Consider the following 20392-nt stretch of genomic DNA (forward strand, 5'->3'; position numbering starts at 1 on the left):
TTCAGCCATGGTGGGAGGAGAGTAGGGAACAGGGCATTCTTTTTCTTTCTCTTTTTCTTTTTCTTTTTCTTAAGATTTTTATTTTATTTATTCATGAGAAACACACAGAGAGAGAGCAAGAGTGGCAGAGGGAGAAGCAGGCTCCATGCAGGGAGCCTGACGTGGGTCTCAATCCCTGGGCTCTAGGATCAGGCCCTGGGCTGAAGGCAAACCGCTGAGCCACCCAGTCTGCCCGGCATTCTTTTTCTAATAGCTTCAGCCCAAATCAATAGCATCAGTCAGAGTTCCTGAGATCAAACCTTTTGGCTTAGTTGGAGTAATATGCTCAGAACCAATCATTGGGGAACAAATACAGAAGGATGGAGTGCTCTGGGCAAGTCTGTGTCGTATCTTAACTCCTAAAATTAGTGCTACAGATGGGATAGTGTTTGGATTGAGGTCAGTTCTGGATGAACCCATGAACTAAAAGTGAAGGGGATGAAGGTTTCTCCAAAGGAAAATCAGAACTCCTTTGTTACTAGAAACTAGGTAAATAATATTCACTGTAGTATAAAAATGTGTATTTAATCACAATACTGCAATGCTAGATTCTCTGTATGTCTTAATCGAACAGCTGTCAAATACTTTTGCATATTAAGTCATTTGAGAAACTTTAAACATTTTTTTTTTTTTTAGAGGAAGGTGGAGGGAGGGGCAGAGGGAGAAGGAGACAGAATCTTAAGTAGGCTCCATACCCAGTGTGGAGCTATCATGGGCTCAATCTTATAACCCTGAGATCATGACCTGAGCCGAAATCAAGAGTTGGGTGCTTAACTGGCTGAGCTACCCAGGCACTCCAGGGACCTTTTAAATATCTTGATGCCTTGGCTGTATACTCTAGATCAATTAAGTCAGAATTTCTAGAGGTAGTACCTATGCCTCTGTTTGTTTTTTTAAGTTTCCAAAGTTTGTTTTCCGTATGGAGCCATACTGCAGAATCAGATCATTCATTTTATCAGTGTTTCTCAAACTTTACAGTGGATTAAGGTAATCTGGAGATCTTGTTTATTTTTTATTTTTTTTATTATTTTTGTTTGTTTGTTTTTTGAGATCTTGTTTAAAATCCAGAATGCTGTTGGGTACCTGGGTGGCTCAGTTGGTTGAGCCTTTGATCCAGGATCCTGGGATTGAGTCTTGCTTTGGCTCCTTACTCAGTGGGGAATCTGCTTGTTCCTTTCCTTCAGCCTCCCACCCTGCTCATGCTCTCACTTTCTCTCTCAAATAAATAAATAAAATCTTAAAAAAAATAAGTGCAGTGAACTGGGGCCCACTCTCAAAGATTGTGATTCAGTAGATCTGAAGTGGGGCCTCAGACATTCCTAGGTGGCCCTATGTTATTGGTCCTAGAACTATGTAATGCTGTGAGGAGCATTACATTAGATTGTGAGCATCTTCAAACCAGCCAGTTTTTAAGTTCTTTAATTTGTAGTACTTTAAGTCATTTTCCCACCTACTAGTCTATATAGGCTGTTTGGTAACTTATTTCTGTTTTATATACTTATATTAGCATGTGCTCTTCTGGGTTCTACAGGATACAAAGATAGCATGGATACAGGTATATACAGTTTCAAATTATTTTGTTGTATGGTTCCAGGAGATTGATTCTGACATCATGAAATCTTAATGTTTGTTCAGGCAATTTGTCTTTAACACAGTTGTAGAAAATAACTTCTAAAACCCATTTACCTGCCAGTGACCTTTTTACTTTAGTCCTCTTTTGTCCTTTAACCTCAGTGACTACAAAGGCTCAAAATTCAAAGGACTCTCAGTGCAATTTAAATGTATCTGATTAATATGTAATATAGGCCTTGAAATAATTTGTAATTATGTATTGTCCTGTTGGTCCTAACCATTGCTTATGTAATCAGAATAGACCACCTACTCCCAGACGCTCACCCTCTTTTGGACATAATTATTTGTTGACTGAATTAATTGTAGGTGTTTCTTCCTACCGATGCTTTGAAACATTTGTTTGCCTCTTGTGAGTGTTGTCTTGACACAAATTACTTTGACTCTTATACTAGGTAAAAATGAAATCATGTTATCAAATGCATACTGTTATTTTAGTTTACTCATGAACCCTGTGATGCTTAATATTTTCTTTTTATGCTGTTTTGTTTTAAAACAGGCTCATAGCACGTCAGCTTGCTAAAATCCATGCTATCCATGCACACAATGGCTGGATTCCCAAATCTAATCTATGGCTAAAGATGGGAAAATATTTCTCTCTCATTCCCACAGGATTTGCAGATGAAGACCTTAATAAAAGGTAAATTTACTTTTACATTTGAAATTGTTTTAGCCTTGTTTTTCTATACATAAAAGGTTTCAGAGATAGCTTACAAGATTTTTGTGTATAAAGTCTGGTTTGGTTGCTCTTTTCACATTTGATTAAATTAGCCCTGATTCATTTGACCTTCAGGTGGCACTACAGAAATATAACTGCCCTTCCCCCCATCCAACTCAAAACCAAAGCAAAACAGAAAAAACACCCTACAAAAGCCAGGGGTAGGGAGTGGGTAGAGGTACCCAGCCAAGAAACAAATATATTTATTTAGAAGTAAACGTAGTGTTATGATTGCTAGGAATGGTACTTTATGCATGGAGTGAGTTGGTGATGGAGCCCTTTTTAAAAAATTCTTTTTGTTCAAAGCTGTTTATTATTTATTTATCTTTTGAGATTTTATTTATTTATTCACGAAGGAACACAGAGGCAGGCAGAGACATAGGAAGAGGGCGAAGCTGGCTCCCCGGTGAGCCTGTTGCGGCACTCCACGCCAGGAACCTGGGATCACGCCCTGAGCCAAAGGCAGACACTCAGTCACTGAATCACCCAGGCATCCCTATTCAAAGCTGTTTTAAATATGCCAGAAGATTTACATTGGTGCAGTGTAGTAATATTGGAGTGTGAAAACATTTTGATTGTCTTAGTTTACTGAGACTATTCAAATCTATTATGAGGTTGAAAATTCAGTTACAGGAGTCTTACTCAGCTTTTTTTTTTTTTAAGATTTTATTTATTCATGACACACACACACACACACACACACACACACACACAGGAACAGACACAGGCAGAGGGAGAAGCACCTGGGCTGCCCTTACTCAGCTTTTGTGAAACTGACTCCCCAGGTTCCAAGTAAGGTATTTTATTATTCTTTGTATAAAAAAATTGTAAATTAGTATTTATTTATTGATTTATTTTTTAAGATTTTATTTATTCATGACAGAGACACACAGAGAGGGGGAGAGAGAGAGAGGCAGGCAGAGACATAGAGAGGGAGATGCAGGCTCCCTGTGGGGATCCGAGTGCAGGACTTGATCCCAGGAACCCAGGATCACAATCTGAGTCAAAGGCAGATCAACTGCTGAGCCACCGAGGCATCCTGTAAATTAGGATTTAGAATCTTATATGAACATATTTTTATAGTCTGATTACTACTAGGACAAAAATTAGGAATTTTATTTTCTTCTTCTTATGTCTAAAACAAAAGTCTCCAACTTTTGTATTCAGGAAATTTTCATCTAAGAACAATAGAGACAGAGAGGACCTATAGAGTTTTTCATGTTTCTCTTTTTACTGTTTATTAGGGAAAAGTCGCTGTATTATTCTGTTGAATTGGATTATTTTAGAGATTAGTTTGATTCACTCAGTGTATATGTGTTTATTTGCAGGTGATTTGTCAAACTTTGAATTTGTTAGGGATAGTAGATAGCCATTAACTGGGATAGATAAACATTTGTCTAAGTGTGTCCAGTGTGCTAGATTCTAAGAAGTGATAGTGTAAAAACACAAAATCCTCTTTTGAAATAGCAATTTTATTGAAGAATTCTATTGAAAAATTAAAAAATAATGAAGTATTGGCAATAGTGAATGTATGATTTTCTCGACTTTTTAAGATAATGCAGAGTTTAGAGACAGTGTAGTATTGTGTGGATTAAGAACACAAGATGCTGGAGGCAGCCTGCCTAGGATGAAGCCTTAATTCTGCCAGTTAACAGTTCTGCTTTGTAAGCTGGGGCAGAAGTAAAATGGAAATAAGAGTAGTATATTTACCTTTTAGAGTTTTTATGACGGCTCATTGAGTTAGTATGTACAATGTAGAACAGAGCGCAAAAAGCACTCTGCCCTAATAGATGATATACAACGAAAATGTTAAAAACAGTTAAAATATTAGAAATAGGTTTCATATTTTCTTCTGTTCCTTTTTGTTTGTATAGGATTGTAATTATGTTCAATCCTTTGAGTTCTATTATTTCTGTTCAACTCTTTACCTTTTAAATAGGTTCTTGAACAATTACACCATTTTGAAAAGAGTGTTTAAGGATTGTATTTGGAAGCTGTGTTTAGAGAAGAATGCAATATTGGCAAATACAGGCAACAACCATCTAAGTAGGCCACTTTATTAAAATTAAGTTCATTGACAGTCTTTATTATATTGTACATTGGAAAAGTAAGGCGCTAATTTGAGTGTAGAGAAAGAATGAAGAAAACTTGGCTTAAAGTGTTAAGGGAAGAGGAAGCATAAACTAACAGCAATTTTGTAAGCCAGATGGTGCTATTGAGGAATGAGTGGTAGCACTCTATTTTTGTTTCATTTTATTTTTATCAAATGAGTATAAATATAGTGTAATAAATAGTACAGAAGAGTGTAGGATTAAAAAGCCATGAACTCTAGTCCTCTTTGCTACTCTCCCTACCAGACTTCCCAGTCTTACTACTTTGAAACTATTTCTATAATAGATAATGGAGTATTCTAGATATGATTTCATAAGTTATATCTGATGATTATCATAGAATTGATTAGGTTTATTAATAGTGATAGTCTGTTGACTTTGATAGGTAAATTTAGCTGATTTGTACTACATTCACCCTTCCCATAGACATTTTAGTTTTTTTAATAAACTGTCTTTATAACTTTAAATAATATACTTAAACCTCTTTTTTTTTATTAAACTCTGTATCTTGGACGCCTGGGTAGCTCAGTGGTTGAGCACTGCCTTCAGCTCAGGGTGGGATCCTAGGTCCGGGGATCGAATTCTGCATCGGGCTCCCTGTGAGGAGCCTTCTCCCTCTGTCTGTGTGTGACTCTGCCTCTCTCTCTCTGTCTCTCATGAATAAATAAATAAAAAATCTTTAAAAAATAAACTTTGTGTGTGGAGATAACTGTTAAATATTTAGAATAGTGCTTAGTAAATGCTAGCCATTAAATATACATATTTCCTCCTTGTATTTTTTTTTCCTCCCTGTATTTTTTTTTTTTAAAGATTTTATTTATTTATGAGAGACACATGGAGAGAGAGAAAGAGAGAGAGAGAGAGAGGCAGAGACTGAGGCAGAGGGAGAAGTAGGTTCTCTGCAAGGAGCCTGATGCAGGACTCCATCCCAGGACCCTGGGATTATGACCTGACCTGAAGGCAGGTACTCAACCACTGAGCCATCTGGGAGTTCCTCCTTCAATTTTGTAATAATTGATTTTTTACTTTTCTGCCCTATGTTTTAAGTTGCTTAGTTTCTTTTTATTCATATTAAGTTCATGAAATAAGATTTTCCTTTATTCCAACTTTTGTAATGGCCTGTTTTAATTCAGAAGTCTATGCACTTGAATGGAAAGATTTTACTAAAAATAGATTTTAGGGCAGCCCTGGAGGCTTAGCGGTTTAATGCTGCCTTTGGCCCAGGGTGTGATCCTGGAGACCCGGGATTGAGTCCCACATCGGGCTCCCTGCATGGAGCCTTGCTTCCCCCTCTGCCTGTGTCTCTGCTCCCACCCCCCCTTTGTTTTTAATAAATAAAATCTTTAAAAAATAGATTTTAATCTTTAAACTTGAAAAAAGTCATTAATATAAGTAATATATAACTTTATTTTATTTTATTTTTTTAACTAAAAGGTTCTTAAGTGATATCCCAAGCTCTCAGATTCTTCAGGAAGAAATGACTTGGATGAAGGAGATTCTTTCCAACCTGGGCTCACCTGTTGTGCTTTGCCATAATGACCTATTGTGTAAGAATATAATCTACAATGAGAAACAAGGTAGGTATCTGACCTTAGCAGTAAGTAAAGTTGATTCCTTTGATGTTCTTAATGGTCCTTTGATCTTTGTATCAGTAAATAAATTTAATGCAGATGTAAGGATTAAAAATATTCATGAAGTCTTTAAAGATTTTCTTTTAGGTTATAAAATCGTGGTAACTGTGCTAAATTAATATATATTCTCTATATATTTGTATAAAATATTTATTAGAGTTTGTGATTCTTGTTAAGAGTCTTAAATGAAAAATAAAATGACTTTGTTTTTAAATTTAACTGTAAAATCTATTAATTCATGGTTTGAAAATGTACCTTCTTGTAATGGGGGTTATTGAAAAACCAACTGACATTGCAGTGCTCTTAATAAATACAGAATTTTCTCAGTGTTGGGAAGGACGACAGTATTAGAAACAAATTTGTCTCCAGGTTTTCTATTCGTTTATTGTGCTGATTTGTTAGATATTTTGATGCTAAAGAGAGCTACAGATGGAGGAAATGTTATTTGTACTTGCTGAAATTTATATCTAGTAAAGTAGTAATCAAGAAGCTTTGGTAAATAGTTTTAACATTTTTTGAGGTATAGACAGTGATATTTTTGATGAAATGTTTTCTGTAATTGTTCATATCTTGCTGTATTCAAATTCTCTGTTTACGTATTTAAGAAACACTTGTGGTTGTATTACGTTATTGGATAAAAGTGGTTTGAGGTTTGGTTGCTAAAATATAGATGCCCCTTCAATAATAAATTGAAATTGGAAAATGTAATTATGGTTGAAGGATTAGTATTAATTTAAAAAGTCTGAAATTGTGAAACTTTCATTTTAAAGGAAACAGTTTTGAGAATAGTCATTATAGTTGGAAGATTATTTTTAATCAAAATTGTGCTTTTGTGAGAATGCTAAAGCCAAACAATTCTGATGAAATGGTCATAATTCTATTAAATTACTATTTATGACCATTTTTACTTGATTGTAACATGAGACTATTCAAATGCAAAGATTGTTCATATTTGTAACTGACTTTGACTTGAAGAAAATTAACAAAAGAGCACTGTCAAGGATGGTAGACTGAAGCATATATTCTTAAAAACATGTTCGAGTACCTTTTATATTTTATATTTTAATGTGGATTAGAAGTTTTATTTTTTAGAATACATTAAGCTGACATCTTTATTTTGAATGTTGGAGGTCTTTGTGTGGAAACATTAAAAAAATCTTAAAGGTGTACCTTAAAACATGGAGTGCTTGACAGTGTCCTATTTATTATTTATTATCCATTTATTATATATAATTGTCACATGTATACTCATTATATACTAGTAACCAAATCTCAAGGCCATTTGTGAGACAAGAGTATTAGTTATACATTAAAGTGATGTATTAGCTTTTAAGTTCAGTGCAAAACCAAATAACACAATTTATATAATGGAATTTCAAGTGAGGGACTTCATCTTACGTTTGAAGTGGACACTCAGCTTTATTTTTAACTGCAAGATAATCAAAGAGAATCGTATTTCCTTTGGAATATATTTTACCTTTTCATATTTTTATTTTATAAGTTTCTTTTGCATATTCATTTCACAGACCAAACTTGTTTATAAAACTAAAATATAAGGGACCAAAAAAATCAGATTACTTTGTTTTAAGTTAAAAAAAATGCATTTTTACTTTTAATCAGTTGCTTATCTAAACTGTTTTCAGTGATATGAAAAGTTCTTATATTTTCAAACAAATCTTTCTGTTTCAGTTTGACTCTTAAGATTTCAAGGTTATTCATTTGTTTGTTTTACCAGAAGTTACCTAAATCATATTTTTGTGCCTAATTTTTCTTCCCTACACAGAAGAATGAATTTCACAGTTCAACAAATGTAACTATTTTGATACATTTTTTAGTTTTTCTTTCTTTAAGAAGTCTATTGTGTACCATTTGTTTCTTCTTGTCTTTGTGGTTATGTTTGTGTGTTAGTTATGGATATGTTCTGTTATTTTTCCTTGACAGTGGTTTTATAGTGTCTTTTAGGAAGGCAAGTTTGGACTTTATGGCATCCATTAAAAAAGTCCATTGCTATGTGATTAGTTGATACATAGGATTAAGAAAATACAGTTGGAATGTTCAAGTAAAATCTAAAACTCATGAGAGTGTGGCAAGAGGTTTGTTAACGTGTATTATTTTCTATCTGTTTGAAATTAGGAGCTAATGGTTTTAAAGTAATGTAACTGTATGACATACTTGTTTTTAGTTATAAGGAGAACATACCATGCTTAATAATTATAAACGCTGTAAATTTAGTAAATTTAATGAGCAAAAAGTTAGACTGTAGCATTAGTACTTACAGCTGCAATTTCAAAGATGATAATTAAAATTAGAAATAGGGATTGCAGAAGTTCTTTACCTTAACTGGCTAAGCCAAGGGTGCAGTCTTTTGAGGTTAAATTAATTTCTACATAGGGTAAATGATTATATTGCATATCATATTCACAGATGTGTTTAATTTGTTATCACTTGTTGAGTGATTCATGTGATTTGAGTTTAAAACTTCAGTATTTTGTACCCACTTGAGTTATAAATATGTAAGCATAATAAGATGAAAGCCAAGGTACTGGCTTTAACATCATCAAACTTAGTATCTCTCTCCGTAATATGTTTCATACCCTTCATTTTTCAGAAGTGCAAATTTTAGTTAAACTATGAATTTATAGTGGATCATCTTGAAGTCTCCACATGTATTTTTCAACTGTAATAACTTAGATTTTGTATGTTGTCACCAGATTAAGAATTTCTGAGTAACTCTTAGAAAGCAAATGTATTAAGAACTTAGTTACAACTAAGAGAAATTGGAAAAAATGTAGATGTTAGAACCAAGCACACACAGGTTCACATTCCTGCTCAATCACATGTGGAAGTAGGTGATACTAGACAAATCATTTTCCCTTTTTCCCTTTTTAAAGATTTTATCATTAAGTTATCTGTACATCCAATATCAGGCCTGAACTTAACAACCATGATATATAGAGTTGCATGCTCCGCTGATTGAGCCAGCCAGGCACCCCCATTTTATTTTTTTATTTTTATATTTGATCCTTGACTCTGCACCAGAATCACCCAGAGTACTTGGGGAAAAAAAAATGCAGGCTTCTATGTCCCATCTAAGACTAACTGAACAAGAATTTCATAGGTGGGCTAAGGAATCTGCATGTTTAACAGGTTTCCATGCAGTGCTTATACTTTTTGATAATCTAGAACTTTTAATAGGCTTTATTTCTAACTTAGAGGTAATATCTACTTCAGGTGATTCCTGACAAAAATTTGGGTTATGTGTATAAAGTATATAGCATTGGAGTATATACTTAGCAGCTCATGGCTGCTGCTGTTATAAAAGGGGTTGGCAAACTTTTTCTGTAAGGTGTGATAGTACATATTTTAGGCTTTGTGTACCATATTATAGTCTCCATTGTGACTGTTCAGCTCTGTTGTAGCACAAACACAGCCATAGATAATACATTAATAAATGAGTGTGACTGTGTTCCAGTAAAACTATTTACAAGACCATGCAGTGGTCTAGATTTGGCATGAATATACATAGTTCGCCAACCCCTTTATTATGTTTACAGGATGCAATTTTACAAAATATACTTGATTCTGAAGAAGTGAAAATAGTTATTATAAGCCAGTGGTTGACTTACATATATGTCTTATAACTAGTGGAATTATGGCTCATAGGTATGAGATGACAATCAGTTTGTCTTTAAGTGCAGCTTCCAGATTTTATCCTAACTATAACTTGAGTGAGTAAAGTTTAAAAATGTATATATGTATGTGTTTATGAACATATCAGTACATATTTATACACACATACATATACACAAAGATTGTGAGCACCCTGCAGTTTATAGGCTTTTGTACCTGTGAATGTTACAGGAGATGGTAGGCATCACAGGAAGAAATACTGCCTCTACCTGTTTTCACCATGTCAGTTGACAGGACACAGGAATATGGGAGAAGAGTGAGCTTCCTTTCTGAAGGTGATGGTAGCTGTCAAGATTTTTGAAAAGTTAGTGCCAGGAATTAGGTGGTTGGTAAACAGCGGCCCATTCCTTGCCTTCAGTGAAATGACATCTTAAAAAGGTAAGGAAAGAATGCTTACTGATATGATGATAGAATTTATTACATAATAAGAAAACCGGAAGCAGCGGTTCTTGCTTCCAGAGCTTTCAGTCATCTTTTAAATTAATCATTAATTTAAAAAGAATTTATACGAAGTAGAATAAATTGTAGTATTGCTTATAGACTAACTGACTTGAATTCTAATACTATAACTTCAACTAACCCTTAAACTGCTGCCCTGTTAGAAGTAATTGCTAAAGCTTTTGAGTATGTTCTCTCATGTCTTGATGCTCTGTCTGAATGTTTATTGGTGACTATTTCATTTCTCCCCGTCTCCCCATTTTTTCATAGAAGCTCAGATAAAGATTTAATATAGAACTTTAAAATTCAGTAATGACACTCATTGATTATTTTCTCTGTCAGTGAAATATACAACTTGCTGATTTACATTTATTTAAAGAAATACAAATGAGTGAAAGAAAAATGAAACTTATTCTGGGAATTACAATGTAAACCAGGTTTTTCTTTAGAGTTTTACACATTGTAAATAGAAAATGTGTGAGGCACCATTCTCAGTCACTTGGTTGGCTATAAGTCTTACCCACTCTATTACTCATGAAATATACTGTGGTTTGGTTGTTTCATTGATATTTTAATGACATAGGGTTTTTTGTTGCAGTTGTTGGTTTTGTTTTAAAATTTAAGTAAATACAAATTTATTTTTGCATTTGGTAACCTGTATTTTCCAAAGTGGAGTTTTTATGAAGGATAGTCTTAACCTTGTTTTAATTCTGGATTACTACTTAGCATAAAATAAAATGTCCTTAAATTCGGTTATTAAAAGCTTGAATGGACTGTAAAACCTGAACTATGAAGGAAGAGCTGCCTAAACGTTATTAGCTTAGTGTTTTTTCTTTACTCATACATTCATTCCCACTGTATGTTCAAGCCTGTACATGAATGTCAGAAATGCCATACTTTGTTCTTAGTGTTTCATGCTTATTCCTTCTTCCCCACCACCCATTTAAACATGTGTGTTATCATTGTGTCTCAGCATTCTATGCAAAGCCCTCCATTTATAAGCATTTTAATACTTAACTATGTGCTAGATATTGATTACTCTGTGGATTGCATGATGAAAGATGAAAGGGACTTATTGTCCTTCCAGGAAGCCATATTCCATGTAGTGGAGGAGTCAGATCATGAAACAATATATTTATGTTCAGAATGATGAGCACTGTGGTGGAGGTATATACAGGTCCTGGACGCCAGAGTGAGGGATGAAGAGAAAGTTTCTCAGAGCAGACTATTCCAATACTTTTTCTGTATGAGAGAAAAAGCCTTTTGCTAACAGTAGTGTAATTGTGGTTATTTTTTCTCTTTGTTCTCTCTCTACATTACCTAACACTTGCAGAGCACGTAGAGGGAATTGAAAAGGTTTTCAAGTTCTCATATTGGTTATTTTGCTTTTTATTTTTATCCCTTTCTCTTCAACTACAAAATAAAGGAATCCAAACAAATGTAGCATGTGAATTTTATAGCCTTAGTTAATAAACTAATTCTTTTTGGTTTAAAGTACTTTAAAAATTGGCTGTTTTCAGCTCTACTGAGATCTGAACAATTAAACTCAGTAATGTGTGGATTTCATAACTGAAGATATGCAAGAAATAAAGTAATAAAAAGAAAAATGTAGCTCTTAAAAATCTGAGTTATAACTTTATTCATTAATCTTATGATATACCCATTATGTGCAGTCAATGTATTAATTAAGTAAAGATAAGGAATATATAATCTTAGCCACTAAAGCAGTGCTGCTTTACTTTTTTAGGGATCAGGGATCCCTTGTGAATCTGGAAAATTGAGAATGCCCTCAGAAAATGAACATATAAAATTTTGTAAAAAATTTTGGGAGTTAGTCTCATTTTTTTTCATCCTTGAAACCACAATTAAAAATTCATGTCTTAAAGAATTAAAGATAGTTGTGCCATATGAACTATTATTGATAGTGATGTGGATATTCTAAACAATTGGAAATTTTAGAAACCAGAAGTTAAATTTGTACAAGAAAAAGGTTCAGTATATTTTCTCTTGGTAGGAAAGCATTTTCCAGTAATTTGATTTTTCTGGCACCCAAAATAAGTGAAGTAGGCCTTTTTAATTTTATTTTGTTGCAGAAGATTAAATTTAAGGTTGAGTTCCACTTTGTTTGCAATAGTTTGAAAAAAGAATAGTTAATGCAGATTTTTTAAAAAAGATTTTTTCCTTTTAAGCTTTGTGTCTTGTAAAATGTGAGTTTGCCAAATTTTCTTCATCTGCTACAGATTAGGTATGCCATTGTTGCTGCCATGTGGCGGCGCACCCCGTGCTTCTTAAACGCACTGACTGGAGGTTTATCGCATCACTTGTTCACATGCACGGAGCCTGGTAACAGCCTCATCTGTATCTTGTTAGCTTCATTTTCTTATTTTTTAAATTTCATTATTTATAAACTCAACATTGCATTTAAAAATAAAGGCTAGTTTTAATGAATTAATGCTACTACAAAAAGTCATTGCTAAAATTTTCATACTGAAACAGATTTTAACTTATGTTAAGATGATCTATGCTTTATTTAAATTGTATTTACTCTACAAGCAGGCATTTTTACCTGCCATTTTAACTATAGTCACCAAATTCTAAATATAATTTTGAAAATTGAAATTGAAGCTTTTGTTTATGTGGCAAAAGTAAGCTTCAGGACTGGGCTGTGTATTTTTATTGGCATGTAACAGTTAATATGAGCTCTACAAGAATTTGTGTTTAAAGAGTTAAAGCAATCAACAGCTGCAATTTAAAAAACTGTATTAAAAACTGGTTGACTCAGTTTTGCAACTTGTTGAATCTTCTTGAGTCCTGATTTCTTAAAGACTGGCTGGATAGATCTATCCCAAATCATTATTAGTCTCTTTACAATTTTTGTTTAGAGAATTCATCTTAATCTTTTTGAGCTGTCATTTTTTTCCTTCTAAAAGTAATGTCTATTGTTAGTGATTTAAAATAAAAGGAAAAAAAGGTCACTTGTCTATCACCTGTAATGAAACCAGTTGAAACATAATTGTTTTGGTTAATTTCCATTCATCTTTTCCCCCTATGCATTATATGTTTTTCTCTCTTTCCAGGCATAATATTTTAATAATTTGGATCACTGTGTTTACTATTTTGTATCTTTTTTTTTTTTCATATAACATTTGTAATTCTCCTGGTCATCAATTTTTGAAAATGAAATTTTTTTTCATGGCTACAGAGTATTTTGTCATGATGGTGGTGGTCTTCACCCTCTTATTCCCAGTGGTATCTAGAACAAACCTTAAAACATGTTTTCACTTCCCATTCTGCAATTTACTATAGTAATTTGGTTAACTTTAAGACTTTCTCTGGGATAGTTTTTTGAATTCAAGACTATAATACTTATGGTGGTTCAATTGCAGTGATTTATTATAGTCACCAACATTTTAAAACCTTATATTTATTTTGTCAGTATGCATGTAGATTTTGATAACTGGGCTTTGATACTCTGATAATGCTCACTTAATTTACTCTAGACTTGATTATTATTTATACAAGTTTAGAATTACATATTAAATGCAATTACATGAAAATTTTTTTGCTTTGTTAATATTCCATTTGCCATGATATTTTTCTGTCATGTAATTCTCTTTTTCTGAGTTTGGATATAATCAGCATATACCCCTAACTTAAACATGTATCTCTGTATCAAGATACTATAGTTCAAAAAAACTTTTAGTTAGAAAATGCCAGTGTGTGTAGACCGGGAGTTTGTTTTGTTAATTCATTTTGATGTTTAAAAGACAGTAGTGTAACTAGGCATTTGTTATGCATTTTCTCAATATAAGCTGCTTAGAAACTGTTCTTACAGCCATCTCTGTTCGTGTATCCATTTTAATCGTATGGCCCTGTAAGCCTTTGAGTTTGTGATGCCTGGTGTCGACAGTGACCCATTTTATTTTTATTTTTTTAATGTCTCTAACTCTTTCTCTCTCTTTTAATAAAACTTTTTCTCTTGTCTCTTTTTTAAAAAGACCTATATCTTTGTTCAGACAAACCCTCTATAATACTTAGTACTCAAAAATGAATGTTCCTGAGCAGGAGCATGTCCCCTGGGCAGGTAGAGCAGGATTGTCTTTGGAGAAATGTAATGAAATATGCATATATATTTACCATTAATTTAGAATAGGCAACTATCTTAAGTAAAGATTGAAATATGCATATATATTTACCATTAATTTAGAATTGGCATCTATCTTAATGTAAAAATTTCTCAAAGAAAAGTTTACAAGTAACTTTGTAACTTTGTTCTTTTTAAAAGATAAAACCACCACCGTAATGCTGCTCAGGTATGCTATTGGAAATATTAGTTATGTAGCACTGGAGGAAAATAATAGTTTATAGCAACTAATTTCTTAAATTAGGGATATTGTCAAGTTGATCAAGTATGATAGCAAAACTGCAGGATCTGCAGAATTCAAGTCTTTCAGAGTTTATATTTGATTTGTATATGTAAAGTAGCTTGTCAGTTTACTTTTGGAGTGTCATAATTTGTTAAAATTGCATAGATTATTAATTTCCAGAGATAGTATTCATTTCTCATTAAACTTGAATTTTTAAGTAACTGATGCCCCCTTGTGGTGAAAGAGATATTTTGCTTTTGTCTGAATTTGGAGAATGATTATTTTGACTTTTCTTTAATACAGTGGACATTAGTGTTCACAAAGAAGCTGTTGACAATATGTAATTTGAATTTTGTAAAGCTCATTGCCATAAAATTCACAGCCTTACCCTGTATTGTCTCAGAAGTGCATGTAACCAAGCACATACAATGAGACAAAATTTTGGAAGCTATTTAATTACAAATAGCATAGGGATTTTCTGATCTTATATATGATTTCTTATGTCTTTGTTTTTGTGTCTCACATAGGTGATGTACAGTTCATTGATTATGAATATTCTGGATACAACTACCTGGCATATGATATCGGAAATCATTTCAATGAATTTGCAGGTAAAATCGAGGGTATAACTAACGGAGCAGCATATATAACTTTGAAATAATTATTTGAGAACTGTTTTTTTGGTTTATAGTTTTTCTTTAGAGAAGTTCACCTGGGATGTTCCAGGGACAACATTTTTTTTTCTTTTTTTCTTTTTTTTCAGGGACAACATTTTTAAATTCCTTCCTGACCTTGTACTTTGTTTTTCTTTATTATTGGAGGAGGGAGAAGAGATGACCCTCTCCTTAATTCCTTAAGGAAAATAAGAAAAAATAATACTTGTGACTTAGATTGACATAGTGTAACACCTTACACTCCTTCCTCCTTCCTCCAGTAATCTCATCTCACCTTTTCCTCCTGTCAATTAGGTTATGTTCCCAGTTTACAAATGGAGAAAGTAACTTAGCAAGATCACACATTTTATGACTATATTTGGAAACAATGAATGTTCTAAAACTAAAGATTAGGAAATTCCCCTGGATGGTTTATACTTAGGAGGGACTTTTCACTGCTGAATTTTTATTTGTATACATTCATGCATTCCTATTTTTTTCATTTACTTAAGGTTATCAGACTGGGAAAAAGTTGGAGGGGGTTTTAATTGACATGTTTTTATTTTTTATTTTATTTTAATTAATTAATTTTAATTGACATGTTTTTAGTTATTTCCCTACAACAGACTTTTCATATACATGCTATATCCCCACACATGTGCTGTACATATTTTCACTTATCTGTCAGGAGGGAAAGCACCTGTGCATATAATGGGACATCACCAAATCCATGTTAGTATAATGTGTAGTCACTGCTGTCAGTATGAAATAGGAAACTCTCCAGTGGTCCTAATATGATTTTGTGTAAGAAAAATTGAGCTAAGCTTGCAAGTTAGGTAGAATTTGAGATGTGCAGATAGAACAGAAAGGAAAGCACTGCAGGAAGGAGGAAGAAAATGTCAATGTGAGTGCACCTGTTTGTAGGATGTAAAACTCATGAAGGAGAATACAGGGGTTGGGTTATAAGACCAGAGAAGCAAAGTTTGGACCAAGTTATGTAGAACTTTGAGTGTGAAGCTTAAAAAAAAAAAAAAGTACGAGCTTAATTTTTTAGGTTAGCATTTTTTTTAAACTGCTTATCTTAAAACCAAATTTGTGGGTTAATTATTTTAAAGTACAGAATAGAAAAGAAATAGAAAATATCCAAGTTGGAAGGTGTATAATTAGGGTCGATATTGTTTTGTGGAACTTAATACCAGTAGAGTGTATCAAAGTTCAATATGAAATGTATTTCTTAACCCCATGAGTAATGGTCAAAAATGTTTTTAGAGCTGCAGTTCTAGGAAATGCTCTAAGTATTAGTTTGCATAATAATCTGAAGTACTTATTAAATGAAGATTTGGAGCTTTTATGGTTGGTGGTTCAAGCTTCACCCTCTCAGAAGAAATTGAAGCAATGAGAATTGATTTCATGATGACGAAATGTATTGTGCTTTAGAGTTTAAGCTGGAATACTTTATGTATTTTTGTTTATTATTTTAATGCTATTTACTTAACATCTAAGTATTTAGGATTTCTTTAGGGGTTATTAAAGCATATAGAAGACATTGTGTTTTTAAAATCTTTTAAGTGTATTTTTTTTCCGTATTAGGTGTGAGTGATGTAGACTATAGTCTCTATCCAGACAGACAACTACAGGGCCAGTGGCTGCGTTCTTACCTTGAAGCCTACAAAGAATATAAAGGCTTTGGGACTGAAGTTACTGAAAAGGAGGTAGAAATACTCTTCATTCAGGTCAATCAGTTTGCGTTGGTAAGTTTAAATACAAACAAAGAGTTTTTTTTTGGTAAGATTCTCTATTTTATTTTTTAAGTTTTTAAAATGTATTTATTCAAGAGACACACACAGAGAGAGGCAGAGACATGGGCAGTGGGAAAAGCAGGCTCTATGTGGGGGAGCCTCGGGATCATGACCTGAGCCAAAGGCAGATGCTTCAACCACCGAGCCACCCAGATGCCCCAATAAATAAAATCTCTATTCCCTGCATCCTCTGGCAAGTTCCTCTTACTCCATTTGGACATGTCTTAAATACTGTTTCTTTCTCTGGGACTCCTCCTTCCTTGATCACTTGTCACAAAGACGGCATATACATAATTTCTAAAACTGATTTGAGGGGTGCTGGGGTGGCTTAGTCATCAGGCATCTTCTTTTGGCTCGGGTCATGGTCTTAGGGTGCTGGGATTGAGTCCTGCGTTGGGCTCCCTGCTCAGCAGGGAGCCTGCTTTATCTCTCTCTCTCTCCCCTTGCTCATGCTCTCTCTTTCAAATAAGTAGATAAAATCTTAAAAAACAAAACAAAACTGGGCAGCCCCGGTGGCGCAGGGGTTTAGCGCTGCCTGCAGCCCAGGGCGAGATCCTGGGGACCCGGGATTGAGTCCCACATCGGGCTCCCTGCGTGGTGCCTGCTTCTTCTTCTGCCTGTGTCTCTGCCTCTCTCTCTCTAACTGTGTCTCTATGAATAAATAAATAAAATCTTAAAAAAAAAAAAACAAAACTGATTTGATAAGTGGGAATTTTTTTTTTTTTTTAAGATTTTGTTTATTTTTAGAGTGCATGCAGGCATACACTGGTAGGGAAAGGGGCAGAGGTGGAGAGGGAGAGGGAGACGGAGAGAATCCCAGGTAGATTCCATGCCTAGTGAGCATGGAACCTGACCATAGAACCCGATGCTGTGTCCTGCAACCCTGAGATCATGATGTGAGCCATCCGGGTGCCCTGGAAAAGAGGTTTGAATAAAATCAGGATATAGATATTTCTTAATAAATGGCTGGTTAAATATTTGTTTATTGCTGAGGGCGTGAGCAGACTTGGAAATATTAAAAGATTTCACGTGTTTCTGATTGTTTACTATAATTAATATTAAGATGGTAAACAAAAGTAGGTATTTGCATTATAAAATCAAAGTGTACATATGGTTTTTTAAGCTGTGCAGAGTTTTTAGGCACATTGTTTTCAGACTTCAGATTATTTCTAAGTGAAATCTTAGAGTTTTTAGGGGTTTTTCAGGAAACAGTTCAAGGATACATTGTTAGTTACTGGTTCATCATATAAAGCCTTGAATTTTTCTTTCCAACAGAAATGAGTAGCCTAGAAATTAAAATGCCCTTTGATAGAATTATATATCTATAACTTCCAAGTCTGAAAGAAATAGTATAAGTAAATCACACAGAATATTATATTATTTGGACTTAAATTTTCTCTGCCATTTTGGGGAATGCAAATGATGAAAAAACTGTTTCCTACATTTCCTTTTCATCCATTTAAGAGTCTAATGGTAGATCTAAATTTTTCATTTTTCACCCCCTAAAAGGTACTAAGTATAATCCTTCTCTAGTGTAGAATCATTTAGTTATTTTACAATACTGTAGGAATGAATGCTGCTTGAAATGGTAGGAAGAGCTGGTTTGATGTTATTTTTAAGTATAGAATTTCCCACTTTCAGTCTTTTCTGCTTATAAAACCAGCCTAATAGGAAGAAATTACAATAGCATCCACAGATGATTTTTATATCACTTAAAATATGCCTGGTGGTTTAGATTAGTGTTCTTAACCTTTTTGGTCTCAGGATTCTCTTTACACTTTCAATATTTTTTTGAGGACCTCTATGAGCTTTTGTTTATTTAGGTTAATTATCAGTATTTATCTTATTGAAAATTAAAACAAATTGAAAATATTTATTAAGTAAATCTTTTTTAAATGATAAATTTGTAGGGGTGCCAGGGTGGCACAGTCTTTTAAGTGTCTCACTCTTGGTTTTGGCTCAGGTTGTGATCTCAGGATTGTGGGATTGAGCCCTGCATTGGGCTCTATGCTCAGCGTGGAGCCAACTTGAGATTCTCTCTTTCCCTCTGCCCCTCCACTTGTTCTCCCTTCCCCAAATAAATAAATCTTAAAAAATAAACTTGTTAACATCAAACAGCAACTAATTAATTAATCAACTTATTTATTTATCTGCGATTTTAATGTTTATTTATGTATGTATGTATTTATTTATTTATTTTTGATTTTTTTATTTACTCATGAGAGACACACAGAGAGAGAGAGAGAGGGGCAGAGACATAGGCAGAGGGAGGAGACTCCATGCAGGAATCTTGATGTGGGACTCGATCCCAGGACCTCGGGATCAAGCCCTGAGCCAAAGGCAGATGCTCAACCACTGAGCCACTCAGGTGTCCATAAATAGCATTTGAAAATGAAAAATAACCATTTCCCAAAAACAAAACAAAAGAATGGCATTATGTTACACTTTTGCAAATCTCTGTACTACTGGCTTAATAAAAGCTAGATTCCTTTTTTTTTTTTTTAAGACTTTATGCATTTGACAGCACACACAAACGGGAGTGGCAGGCAGAGGGAGAGGCGGGGAAGTAGACTCCCCGCTGAGCAGGGAACCCTATGTGGAGCGTCTTGGGATCATGACCTGAGCCTGAAGGCAGATGTAAAGGCTAGATTCTTAAATCTTCTTTTGCATTTCATTTGTTGCAATGTATGGTTTGGTTAAAGTATATAAAAAACGTTCTGTTTCACCCACATGTTGTTGGAAGAGATGAATATTTTGCCTTTTCAGATAGTTGTGGATATTCTCTTTGATACTTCACCAAAAGTCAGCAAGTGATTATTTCTTAAAGGTTAATTGTAATGGGCAGTCTGAAAACATCAGTTAACTTTTTGTACTCCAGTACGTTATAATCCATCGGTTTATGTTGCACGTTGAGTGGTTCTTTTAGCAGTGCATGATTTTATAGTTTTAACATTATTAAGTGTTATTTGGAAAATACTGATCATTGAGTTGTATAGATCTTTGTTGAAACATCTTATATGATATAAAAATATCACATCCATTGATAACAATCAGTATCATCAGAAAAAGTTTTGAGTACTGTATTGAGAAGCTGCTAAGCTCACAGAATCAAATACAAGTTTTCCAAAGTTCTAATTTTAGGTTGAATACTTGAAGACCGTCATTGGCAACAAATACTGTCAATTATTTTCATTGAAATGAGAAGTTCCCCCTTTTTTTAATCTGAGAAATATCTGCTAACTGCCCAACTCTAATACCTAGTTTGAATGTCACTTAATTCTTTCAAGTAAAAATGATGTTCCAGTAAAAATGTACAA

The 20392-nt window shown here is 33.8% G+C and overlaps 1 protein-coding gene across 1 annotated transcript in view; it reads left to right on the top strand.

Annotated features, from left to right (window-relative positions):
- Window positions 1-20392, top strand: part of ETNK1 (ethanolamine kinase 1) — a 64163-nt gene that overhangs the window by 34291 nt on the left and 9480 nt on the right. Inside the window, exons 3-6 of the mRNA XM_041736092.1 lie at window positions 2168-2308; window positions 5932-6074; window positions 15151-15234; window positions 16867-17027. Coding sequence (XP_041592026.1) covers window positions 2168-2308; window positions 5932-6074; window positions 15151-15234; window positions 16867-17027 — 529 coding nt within the window. The remainder of the gene's footprint in view (window positions 1-2167; window positions 2309-5931; window positions 6075-15150; window positions 15235-16866; window positions 17028-20392) is intronic.

The sequence above is a fragment of the Vulpes lagopus genome, chromosome 21 (assembly GCF_018345385.1).
Source record: "Vulpes lagopus strain Blue_001 chromosome 21, ASM1834538v1, whole genome shotgun sequence".
NCBI classification, from domain to species: Eukaryota; Metazoa; Chordata; class Mammalia; order Carnivora; family Canidae; genus Vulpes; species Vulpes lagopus.